General features: G+C 38.5%; 1 protein-coding gene across 1 annotated transcript; it reads right to left on the bottom strand.

The window, feature by feature from the left end:
- Positions 1 to 1,036: 1,036 nt before the first annotated feature.
- LOC103150870 (histone deacetylase 2) lies at positions 1,037 to 9,965 on the bottom strand. Its single transcript, XM_007570640.2, has 14 exons — positions 9,911 to 9,965; positions 7,769 to 7,881; positions 7,522 to 7,639; positions 7,341 to 7,415; positions 5,814 to 5,952; positions 5,584 to 5,725; positions 5,326 to 5,418; positions 3,943 to 4,051; positions 3,723 to 3,863; positions 2,767 to 2,875; positions 2,518 to 2,648; positions 1,721 to 1,879; positions 1,572 to 1,629; positions 1,037 to 1,369 (listed from the first exon to the last, which is right to left on the bottom strand). The coding sequence occupies exons 1-14, from the start codon at positions 9,963 to 9,965 to the stop codon at positions 1,336 to 1,338; spliced, it is 1,476 nt and encodes a 491-aa protein (XP_007570702.1). The 3' UTR covers positions 1,037 to 1,335.
- Positions 9,966 to 13,332: the final 3,367 nt, after the last annotated feature.

Here is a 13,332-nt window from a genome sequence, read left to right as displayed (position 1 = left end):
CAAAAAACAAAAAAAAACAGAGGAAAGGACGAACATGTCCATCTCTAGATGTTTAAAGCTAGTAGAGAGGAGCAACGGGTAGTTCTGACTAACTTAGGCTGAAAACAAATGAATGCCACATATCTGATTGTTATTCGTAAATAAAATCATGTTTCATTTTCATTTTATGTCCCCATCATAGTTACACTGCCCCAGTATTTGGTAAAACACCTGCTCAACTAAAGCACCAATTTCATTTATGACGTGGCGACCCGCCGTCCTTATCGCCTGGTTCACGGTGCAAAACCAGTCAAAGCATCTAAAAACATTTTTATTTTCCCAGGCTTTTATCTCTTGATTTCGTTGTTTCTTCTGGTGGTTTTGTGTTTTGTAGGGTTTTTAAGGTTGATTTCTATTGTACAGCGATTTGTGATTTTATGTCTGTGAAAAGCGCTTTATAAATAAACTTTACTTACTTAAAGGTTTACTAAAAAGCCCTGGGGATACAACACAGGAGCTCAGGTAAGGTTTAAAAAGAGAACTCAACTCAAACAACTAAATAAAAAGTTTTACATTTTAAACCAAACCTTGTATGGAGATAAACAGGTAATAGATAAACAGCCGTTATTTCATTTGTTGTAATTTATTATTAAATACATTTATGAGACAAATCAAGTTAGGCACAAAAATCATTCAATTTTACTGACCAGCTCTTTAGCATTCTTTAATTAAAATCTGACCAGATTTTCCCTGGGACTTTTACTCTGTATTCATCAGATAAACAATCCAAAATGTTTATTTGTTTCACAAAGATAAACAAACCTTTTGATAAACAGGTAAATGCCTTTTTAACATGCAGTCGGTTTCATCTGACTAGCCATAATTACATTCCAGATATCTAAAATGCATGCACATTGCTAAGAGCAATGCTAGCCAACAAATACACTAACGTTTAAGATTGGGATGTCAGTGCCACTTTTCCCTTTGGACAGCGCGCCCCCGTGTGGATTAATGCTTTCACTACACAACGTTGGAACAAAAAATTCAACATCACACAAACAGTATAAAAAGTTTTATTTAAAATATGAAAATTTCAATCAAAAGCAGGACATGTTCATCCTCAGATTCTGCCCTGGTCTCAGACAGACAGGCTAAAAAATATGTATTTTTTAGTCCTTTTACATCCTTTGATGTAAAAGGATTTCTGGCAAAGATAAATGGTGAATGCTGAGATTTACATATCAAAAAACATGAGATTCACAATAAATATAACGCTCTAAACAACATCTCAGCAGACAGATGGATCCATGACAAAGGACAGCACTGGCTGGGTCAAACATGGTTAAGATGGAGACTTCAGGTGCTGCTGTTCTGCTCGTTCTTCACCGTTCTGCAGGGTGATGGGAAGAATACGTTAACATGTCACTGAGCAAAAGTAAACATTTGATGCACCCAAGTTAAATGTGCAAACACAACGTTCAACAGGGATTCCACATAAGGTCTGCTGCATAATTACACTGTTTAGACTCTTCTAGAGCTTTTCTGATTTTTCACTTCAGGATTTCTCTTTTGAAAAAGGTCATTGTTGTTACCCTTTGGATTCAGCCTTTTCTGAGCCGCTGTCTTTTGTCTTATCCTCTTCTTTCACATCTAAAACATGAAGAAACAGAAATATTTATTATCAGCTATTGAAGCACAACTTCATTTCATTCTCGTCACCCTCTCACATCCAGTTAGTGACCTGCTTTCTTTTCCTCGCTCTCCTCCTCCTCTGCCTCCTCCACTTTTGGTCTTTTGGTGCCCTTCTTGTGATTGGCTGTGTTCCTCCTGCCCCCCTGCCCCTCATCCTCAGAGTCGGAGAACTCTTCATCACAGGCTATCCTCTTATCTGTGGCACGAACTGCAATTACACAAAGAATACTTTCATAAGCCACTTACATAAATTCTGACTACAAAGACCCAGTAAACACATCTGTCGTCTCAAGGCACATTACAACACAAGTCATTTGTCACATACATTCCACCTGGTCCTGGTTATCAAAGAGCACATTAAGATCAGTGCAGAATTGAAATTAGTTCAAACAGTTTCTAAGGACACCCAGAGGACTGCATGGAGTCATTGGCTTGAGGCGTTCGCTCCTCCTGGACCAGCAGGGGGCGACAGTAGCCCGTCACTTGTGTCATTGATTTCAGAGCAATTCTTCATTGTGAACATGTAGTGACAGGAGAGAGGAAGAACTCCAGCAGAACCAAAGGTCTAAAATTTGAGCGATTTAATCTTTAAATCATCTTATGATCCCATGTGACAGCACGAGAATAAACTGATATTTATTGATGCTCTTGTGGAACAACTGGCAGGGAAAGTAGTAAAAATAACACTTCCCATAATACTTTCAGATTTTTTTTTTTACATTAATTGAGACGACGATATATTAAACTTCTTCTCATGATAAGACATTTGTCACAATAAACAATACAATTAAATGCCCATCCCTGGTTTTTATCCAAGCTTGTGACTGAAGCAGAGGACAACCTTACTGGACAAGCGTTTGTCAGGGTCCTCGGTGTCCTCGTCCACCGTGTCCTCTGGGACAGCGTCCTCTGGGATGGCCTGCATCTGGACCCCAGGGGCGTGAGGCAGCATCCGCAGGTTCTCAAACAGCCGCTGCCTGAAAGGTCAGAGTTCAACACTGTCAAACATGCTCTGTGATTAAATGGTCAACAGCGGTATGAATGTTAATACTGATCTCAAGGTAGGCTGCCAGTGCAGAAAGCAACCACACATACTTGATCTTGTCCATGTACTCCATTGTGTTCTGGTTTGTCATGTTGGAGGGGCTGATGTGCAGCTTGAAGTCAGGTCCAAAGTACTCAAAATAGTCATTGTATGGAAGTTCTGCAACAGGAGAGGCAGAGAAGAGGAAGCCACAATAAGAATAAGAGAAACGGAGGGAGAAGTACAGATCCACTCAATCACCTCCTGATCTTGCTTCAGCTTTCTGGTGTTGGTGCTGATTGTCCTGGAAAACCTTACAGAATTTCACAGTTTTGTCAGAATTAGGGGAAGAAAAAAAAATCAGACTGTGGCAATACCCTGACCAGCTTTGTAACACCTGGAACTGCACAGCTGCTGAGCTCATCATACGAACTACTCAGAGGAACGCTGATAAAAACATTGTTAAAGGGTTAATAGAGGAGCCATGTTGTGATGACTTCCTGAAGGTGGAGTCTGAGAAAGAACAAGAGTTTCTTAAAGAGAGACAGGCCTGATTTCAACACGTTAAATCAGGAAGTAAAATTTATTTTCAGTCATATTTGACATATATTTTAACATAATACATTAAAACAACTGAAGGGTAACACAGTTACGTGATTATGCTATAAAATAGCACTATGTGCCTAGCAAAGACAAAATACTGCTACTGCTTTAGCTGCGCCAATTATTTGTCCAGCACATAATGTTCTCAGAACACGTCCCCTAAAATACAGAAAGCTTCTTCATTTCTCTCTGAAAGAATGACTTGGCACATAGCTACCAGAGGTCATCAGTACACACACACACACACACCCACGCACGCACGCACGCACGCACACCACGCACGCAACCACAACCTCACTCAGACAATGTAAGAATGAAATTTGAAAACTGACACGAGACCTTTGACACCATATTGGCTGTTCAAAGCTAACAGGAAGTACATCAGGTCATTTTCACAGCAACTGATGAGTGACCAGCAACGAACCATCAGGGATGTCTGTATCCAGAGCGACGGACGTCTCATAGGTCCAGCATCGAGCCACGTTCCGGATCGTGTATCCTCCTCCACCCAGCATCAGCAGTGGCAGGTTAAACGACTTCATGTACTCCACACACTTGGCGTGACCTGGTTGGACACGGGGACAAACGTCAAACTCTTCCTTGAAGCTTCACCCGCTTGGACAGAGTGTGGCGTGTTTCTGGACCTCGGATGGTGAGGTTGAAGCAGCCGAGGCGATCTCCAGACAGAGAGTCGGCGCCACACTGGAGCACCACAGCGCTGGGCTGGTACATTTCCATCACTTTGGCCATCACCTGCAGGATCACAGGGCACAATTCCTTTCAGAGAGGAATTTTACACTTCTGGTTTCCAATTTCTGCTGAAGACAGGAGTGAGTGTTTGTGGAGAATAAAGTCAAAAATTCACCTGAAAGCCTTTCCTCCATTTAAACATCACTTTAACAGAGAGAAACAAAGGCTTTGTGGATAATGTAAATGTTTGAAAAGCACAGCTATAGATTGTAACAGTTTCTGCAGGTTTCACCAGCTGAAACGTTAAGACTTTTTAAGACCATTGTGAATGAAATTTAAGATCTGTATCGCAACAGTAGCAAAAGAAAATCGCATGTTGCTAACTAGCTAGCTGGTTACTGGTAGCTGCCTAATCAGAGACTGCAGTGAAGATGTCGGCACACAACTCAATATCTAATGTATAAGATGTTAAATAGTCCTACCACAACAAAATTTAAGACTTGTGATTAACATATTAAATGCCAACATACATTTTTTAAAGTGAATTTAAGACAGTCCTCTTGGTGCACATGTTCTACCAAGTAGCAGTCATTTAAGTTAATAACCTCTTAGATAATAAACACTATAGAGAGATTTGTGATACATTTCAGGAAAGTGACAAACTCTGTTCTGACCACCATTACGTTCTGTTTTACTCAATGAAAAAAAGAGCCTTTGATATTGGTTGTGTTAAGGTGCTAACTGTGTGCTCAATATCAGTAGTTGTGTTTCCACTGACGTTCTGAAAATGAATTAGCTTGATGGAGACACACAATTTTCAAACGTTTTGGCGCTGGGATAAGGTGATTTTTTTGGGCTATACAGAAATTGGTTTATTTCGTAAAACTACAATGGAAACACTTTTTGTGTCACAAAAGTCATATGATTAACAACTACATGTTGCCACTGGTGCAAACCAGAAAGAAGCGGACAACAACAGGTAGTAGGAGGAGGATGGCGCAGTGTGTTTTTTTTAATGAACAAACTTATTCACGTGATTTTAATTGCATTCCTTATTTAATGGGAGCACCGCACTTGTTGAATTGTGTTTTCCCAACAAGAAATATTTTTAAAAAGTTTGCACACATTTTTAATGGGAATGAAGCCAATGTGTCGCTTGCTAACCCTTTAGTTTTTTCCACTTCAAAATGGCCACCTGCACTCAGAGCCCAGAGATTACCTCACCCAGTCAGAGTGCTGGTCATTAGCAATTTCTTAGACAAACGTCAGACAAAGTAAGTTTTGAAGACATAACTAATAGTAGTGGAAGGTGGAAAAATGTCCAGGTTTCTACGAACAGGTTTGAAGATTTTCTCGTAGGACTCGTCGTCGATGCCGTCCCTCAGTGGGAAGTTGACAGCGTAATATTTGCCTTTTCCAGCTCCAATGTCCTGAAACGCAACACAAACACCTGATCAGCTTGTAATTATCAGAAACAGTATCCTTCCATCATGATCTTCCTCTAAACATCCTTTCCTACATTAACCAGCTCCCAGCTGGAGCCGGTGTTTTCCGGCCTCTATCCTGAGGCTGGATGTTTTCTGTTCTCTCCTCACCCTGAGGTCTCCGGTTCCAGGGAAGTACTCCCCATATTTATGAAAGGACACAGTCATGACTCTGTCTGTGGTGTAGAAAGCTTCCTCTACTCCATCGCCATGGTGGATGTCAATATCAATATAGAGCACCCTCTGGTGGTACCTGGGGGAAACAACAAGACTTAACCAAGTCTGGTTCAGCACAACTGGAGGTTTGTTTCCTTTCTAAAAATACTGGTTGATAATCTTACTTGAGCAGCTCCAAGATGGCCAACACAATGTCATTGACGTAGCAGAAGCCTGAAGCTTCAGACTTCTTGGCGTGGTGCAGTCCTCCGGCCCAGTTCACTGCAATGTCCGTCTGCTGACGGTTCAACTTCACCGAGCCAGCTACGCAGAACAGAAGGTGCTTCATTTAAGAGAAAGATATGAGGTACAAATGTCTCTTGCTGATCTATTTCCAGGAAGTAACTTATGGTAAATCTTCTACATAGAAGCTTGTGTCAACTGGTATGCAGGTCAAATCTAACAAGAATTATTTGTATCTGAAATAGTGAAGCATCCTTCTTGTTGATTCAATCAGTCCACCAATTGACTTTTGAATCGCTTTGGCTTTAAGCATTTTAAGACTTTTCATTTTTTTTAGATGCTTGTTTCCACTCCTGTCAACACATTTAATAGATAAAAATCCGAAAGGTTTTAAACACCATTGAAAAAAATCTAAAACATAGACCTGAAGTTTAATCTTTTCATCCCAATTTCTGAAAGCAGGAGATGCTCGTCAGTCAGCAGGAAAAGTAAAAAAAAAAGATGATAAAGTAATCATCAATGCACCAGCACACCACTCCATGTCGACTCATCTATACTTCATAATAATTCACGACCAACAACATGCATTAGTTAATATTTTAATGTATTATTTTGTATCAACACCAATAATAATTTCCAAGACAACTAGGTAAATGGTAGCCTGGCATTTACCTCTTTACATTTATCATCTCCCTTCAATGCTTCATCTGGGATTTCTCCCATTGAGTTTGATTTGAGTTTCAACCGACTCAATGAATGAGTTGTGAAAGATGAATTTTATTTTCTGTGCTGTTTTATGATTGTAGTCTGCTTATGTTTGTAGTTTGGCAAAGGCAGTGGAGGAAGTGAACGAAGCTGTTCAGTCCATGTTGGATACGTTTCAAAATACAGAGCAATTAAAGTCAGAGCAAGAAAGGAATGTACAAGACATTTTATTGCTGGATAGGAAATGATGGCCCTACTCCCTATGGGGTTAGGATTAGGACTAATTAACAACCATCTACTATAGCTTTCTTCACGATTGAGCTGGCAAGTTAAATACGTCATGGCCAAACGTTAGTGATTAAATAAAATTTCAAACTTCAACAGACTCCATGCCCTCAGGAACCAATCATTTCTCAACAGCAGACGGTCCAGATCCTCTGGATGAAGCAAAGTGTAGAACAAGGGACAGATTTCACCAGGCTGGGTGACCTGGTGATCAAACTACTGAATGTTTTAGTTCCAACTGGACAATGACTCGGACTGAATTCCCATCCAAGTACATTGTCTCTCCATTTGCACAGAGATGTAACATGAGCAAGCTTTAAACATCACGTGTCAATCAGAGAATTAGCAGAAATATGCCCATCTTGAATAAAAGGTTCAAATTACCAGCAGAGTTACCTGTACATTGATGAAATTAATGTGTTTTAATCACAAAATCCATAATGTCTCTATGCATGCAGCCCATTATAATTAGGACTCACCAGCAGAGCCCCCTGCAGATAGCTGGCAGAACTCAAACAAGCCGTCAAACACAGGGCAGTCCTCCCCAACGTTGACTGGAAGGGAGCAATAAAAAACTAATCAACTATACGCAAGACAAATTAGGTACCCAAACTTTCACCTGCATTCTAAAAATGCTCCAAAGAGATAGTGAGCTCTCACATCGCTGCATCTGCTTGCTGAACTCAGACATGTTGTCCGGCCGGATGGATCTGAGGAACTTGATGTAGTCGTCACTGTGGTACTTGGTCATCTCATCTGCAGTGGCCTTGTGTGGTCGCTGAGGGCCAAACACACACACCCACACACACGTACTCAATGAGAACTCAGACAGGGAAAGAGGTGACACACTTTAGTTTCAATTAAGCAATGAGAGACAGAACTGTTGAGTCATACACAGACAACATACATAGACCTCCATCTTTCTGTACAGCCCGTAGTTCAGAAGAAGGTTGTGGGTCATCCGGATGCGGTGCGGCTTCATGGGATGACCTTGTCCGTAGTAATAATTTCCTATGTCACCTGCAAGGCAAATCGGGGATCAGTTCAATGTTAAGCTTCTGACTTTGTCATGTTCTTGGTTCAGTTCAGAGTATAAAAATGTTATGGTAATGTCATTATTTAAGAAAACTGTTCAAATAATAAGTGAATTAGCTAGAGCCAAAAACGAGTTTATTTAACAGCATTATATAGTCACTTGATCCAAAATGATTTAGAATAAGCATGTTACTTAACCGGTCTGTGTGATGGACAAACCCACAACAGCCCTCATGCACCTTCATTTCCTTTAATTCTGTTTCTTTATTTCATTCATTTGCAGTTTAAAATGAACATGTCACATGTTGACATAAACGTTTTGAATGAAAAGGAGTCACTTGAAGAAAAAGAAATCTTGTATTTTAACCCAAAACAGGCGATGTGTGTATATATAAAGAAAGTAAATAAAAACCTTCTTTGTAATAATACAGCACTCTACTGAATTAATATACTTCATTATACCTTGATAACATATTTTATTATTTTTGTAAAAGTAACAATTCAACTACTCTCTTTGCTTTCTTTTAGACAGATTGTTCCACAGATTTGTTCAATAAACAGAAATACAACTTTCCATCTGTTTAATTCTGACTCTGTTTTTTGAAATCTCTGATCCTCTCAAATTACAAATGTCTATTTTAATACAACTTTTTTGCAGGTGTGCTGGTAATATATTATGTATTTTGAACATTTTGTCATTCATCCAAACACAATGACATGTCAGTTTGCAATAAATGTTTGTTGACTGGTTTAAATAATTTGTTCTTATTGTAAGCCCACTCATTTAGTTTACCTATGTATTTTTTAAGACCGGGACTTAAATAAGTTAATTTTAATTAATTATTACATAGATCGGAATGCACTAAAAATTTCACCAAACAGCCACAAATTAGGAAAGGTGGAGCTGATCAGTCACTGCTCTCCTAGTGCATTTAAATGTCAACAAACTGGCGAATGGTGGTTTTTCTGAATACATATGCACCCTACACTACACTTCAGATTTTGGTGTTCTTGGCATAAACAAGACAGTTTTTCCTCAAATTTATGATGTGAAAACCCAAGAATATATATGGAAGTTTGTGGCTGAAATGCAAGATATAAGAAATCGAGGAGGGGATTGGTGAATACTTTTCATAAAGGACATGTTTTACCCTAGTAGCAACAGAAAAAGAGAAAACAGTTCAGTAACATCCCTCCTGTCATCCATCCAAAGAGAAAAGAAAGCTTGGTATAATAATATCCAACTGTATGGCTAATAAATGAAGGCAGATGTATCTTTGATGCGTTTCTTGTCAAGGCATTTACTAAACGTGAATTTCAAACTCTGTGAACGCACGTCTTCTTTTGGATTTTGCCCATGAATGTTTTCAAGAGGCGGGAGAACTTTTCAAGATGTAAAAAAAATGCCAATAAATGAAGTGCATTTATTGGCATAATCACTTCTGTTTAAACAAACTAATAGTTATGGGAGATACAAGAACATTTACCAAAGATACAAGACAACACAAAGCAATCAGATCTGAGTGCAGCAAGTGTGTAATACATTTTCTTTTACTCTTTCTTCACCAACTTCATTAAAGTATCACCGTGCAGAGTTCCTCGTCAATTTTATTGCACTCATTTGAAAACAGCAACGACTAAACAGTCTGGAGATAAAATCCCCAGGGCAAACACAGCTCATGTAACTGAATTAGGAAAATTTCTGTATTCAATTAGCTGTCTTCGTTTTATCAGATTATATTGCTTTAAATAATTATTAGTATACACGTATTTATTATCTAACACTTAATTCCAGCATGTTTGAAATAAGTTGGTAGCCATTTTCGTAATTAAGCTTTAAGTTAGTTGAAATGTAGAACGCTGGGTGACTGAGCTCCGTGGACGCCATTGAGTCATCGTTAATCAGGCTACTTGTGTGTTGCTAGTTAGCTGTCGCTACAATCACCTGCAGCAGCAGCTATTAGCTTCATGGCTAATGTTAGCCTGCCAGATGCAGCAGTAATTCGTCACATACCGTCGTAGTAGTAGCAGACCTTCTTCTTGGTCCCACCTGCTGTGGTGTAAGCCATGTCACAATCAGCTTTTTGGGGGGAAAAAGTTTGAATTAATTTGATCAAACGGCAAAGAGGATGGGCGACATCAACACGGCGCTGCTTGGTAGGAGGAGCAACTTCTGGACGAGGCGGAGAGGCGAGGCGAGGTCACCCGCTGACAGGCGACGGAGAGGTGGGTGGGGGCCGTCTCAGCGACAGACCATGAGTTCAAATGACCCGAATATCATTTTTGGGTTCCCTTACAGAAGTAATACTTAAGAATGTTTCATAAAAAATATACAAATTCAAAATCAAACACATGATACAGAGCTATAGTAAGTTAGTAGTAGTTGTTTTAAGTTATCAACAGAGGTAACTATTACTCTGTCACAATTATTTGAATAAGTTTTTGAAAAAGAAAAGAGAGAAAAAAAAACTCTTACAATTTATATTAATTTCTGAATCTTGCTAGATTTTTTTTCTTATTTTTATATATTTTTTAATTTTATTCTTCAAAAAAGTATTTCCTTATTAATAAATTAAATCAGATGTTTTGAGTAACATTTCTACCCAATAGTTTCTTACTCTTACATCAGTAAGTAACGTTATACTTTTTACCTACTTGAGTAAAAATATATAAGCAATGAGTTAGTTGAGCACAATTTTGGCTACTCAGCCGTCCTCTGTTTATCAGTGAGGCAGAGACCACAACGTACAACCCACCAAGCATTTTTATTGCACAGGTTTAAGAAAAGAAAAGGTTAAACATCTTTGAGTTGCTTCAATCATTTCCACCATTGTGGTCCGACGCTCACTATCTCTTGCAACCTTAACTATCACATATGTAGGTGAAATTTTAAGAGCTACAATTTTTTTTAAGGTCATAGACTAAATGTTGCTAACATTTGCTAATAAGTTTGTAAAATAAAATACATTTTATGTTCAGTTGTAAAATCTAACTGTGGAAAAATCTAACTTTTAGCTTCAGTGCATCTTTTCATCAAGATAAAAAAGAAAATTGAAAAATAATTGTTTTAAACAGAATTGTGATTGTACAACTATTACAATCTTCAAATCCCTTTTCACCAGCAGGACAGGGTTGAGTTTTCTTCTAAAACGTGTCACATGGTTTGAACCCAGAGTGAGACGAAGCGTTGACCTCTTTAAATCATCCAGACGTTTGGCTCCTCCATCATACCCACAGATTTTCTGTAGGATTTATGAAGCTCTTTCTTTTGAGATCTGATCAGATAGTACCCTGATTCTCAGGGTACTATCCTCCACTTAAAGTCAGTGGAGGATAGTACCACTAATGAGTAGATATCTAGTAATGAGCTATATAGAAATTAACACTGAGCCAAGTCTCCTGTTTCTTATCATTGGGGCCTGCCATAGCATTGCATAGGGAAGAGCAGTGACTCACTGCTCCTGTCACGTGACATGCCGGGCATGAGGGCTATTATTTTTATTGGGGTTTCAAGTAAAAATGGCGACGTAAAAAGTGAAAAACAAGCAAACTTTCCAACTGCCGAAACGCAGAGTGTAACTGACACCGCTCCATTAGAGTGAGAAAAGGAGTAGATTTTTGACCCCAAAATGATTTTGAAATTGCCCTCATGCCTACAAATATTGATCTATTGGTATGAAAGTTGGTCATGACATCACACCAAATCCTTGCTCCCTTAAAATGTTTTCGAAATTTCTCTAGGGCTGACGGTTTTCTGTCAAGGTGCTTCAGAGCAAAATCATGTGACAGGGTAAACTCAGGCTCTCAGCCATTCATTTTCATACTTTAATGAAAAATTTCAGAGCTCAGCGCACACCATCTCTCTCCTATCGCTGAAATTACTGTGAGTGAGGTACAGATATGAATCGCGGTACCATGGGCGTAAATCCCATCTCATTATTGGAGTGGACCATAAACAGGAAAATTTCTTAAGAGCAATTTTGGGGGGGTCGGCGAGGTTCCATTGAAATGTAAAGTAAATTGTGGTTTAAAATGTTTTTAAACCACATTTAAGCTGCAGTACCAAAAATGTCTAGTAAGCACATCAAACATGTTTTATTCCCAGTAAGGAGCCTGCAGAGAAGTAAAACTAAAATTCAAATGTTGCTTACATACGAGTTTTGTTCAGTCTGGCTGATCTAATCTTTGCTACACCTTTACAAAAATGTAAGGTTCTAAATACAAAAGCTTTAATGAATAACTCCTCATAATAAAATTCATCATAAACATTGATTTATTGAAATGGCTCCCAATACAAGTTATGGCCTATTTAAATTATAATTTGTCAAGTTGCTTTATTTTTAAGCCTTTTTTTAGTTTTGTCATGTCCTGGGTGACTGAGGATTTTCAAAAAAAAAAATCTTTCAAACAAATAAAAAAATATTTCAATCAAATTGTAAGAATTATTTCCACATGCTGTTGAGTACATTGCAGCTTTCTTTAGCATTGATGTTCATTTTTAGCATCAGAATGCTGGGTTCCAACCGATGGGTACACTTTGGCAGGCCCCGGTTAAATTTCTTCAGAAATTTTCTAGTTTAGCCTACAATCTGCTGATTTCTCCGATTACTTTGAAGGAGATAACTTTCTTTTACTCCATATTTTATTACGGCTTCTCTTCTTGAACAGAAAGAAGGAAATAAAGTTTACCAGTAATAAGCTTAACTTTGTATGCCGTATTGATTGAAGTGGCTCATGAATTCTTCCCATTCACCCCCTGTGATTAATACTTTTGTACTGCAGCAAATGATTTTTAATGCATTCTACAGAGACTGGGCCCATTTTTGAAAATGTTTGTAAAAATTTAACCTGATTAGGAAGGTGGAATCAGATATTTTATTTTCCTGTAATATGATTTCCTTTCCTTTCACACAGTCACTGTTTCCCACTCACTGCAAGCCAGCAACAGCGTTTCATTTAGTCTCAATGTTTAATTCAGATGTTTCAGATGACACTTTTGATTGATGTGTTATGAGCAATCACTCTCGTTAAACCACTCAAAGTGTGACTTGGAGAAAAACTAAAAACTTTTCTCTAATTAGAGTTTGCACATCCAGACTTTCCTGTATTGTCTGCTAACTTGATAACAGTTTCTCTTTAGTTGGGCATCAACGGATCCTCAGCACCTTTGTTGAATTAAGTCTTATGACAACATTGCTTGATCTCTAAAGTGAATCAGTTGATGCAATGTGTTTAATATGTTGCCATCCCACCATATTTTATTGATTTGTCTGGAGTAAAAAAGTCCACCAGGTTTGTTTTTTATGATCTGCAAAATGACCTTCCCATTGGAAACACCTACTATAAAACAGAACAAGCGGTAACACTTTATTTGAAGGGGGTTGAATAAGACTGACATGACACTTTCATAAACATGACATAACACCTGTCATGAAC

Source organism: Poecilia formosa, unplaced genomic scaffold, assembly GCF_000485575.1.
Source record: "Poecilia formosa unplaced genomic scaffold, Poecilia_formosa-5.1.2 Scaffold264, whole genome shotgun sequence".
Classification (NCBI taxonomy): Eukaryota; Metazoa; Chordata; class Actinopteri; order Cyprinodontiformes; family Poeciliidae; genus Poecilia; species Poecilia formosa.
Note: the sequence above shows the minus strand (reverse complement) of the source record. Positions and strands in the feature narration are given on the sequence as shown.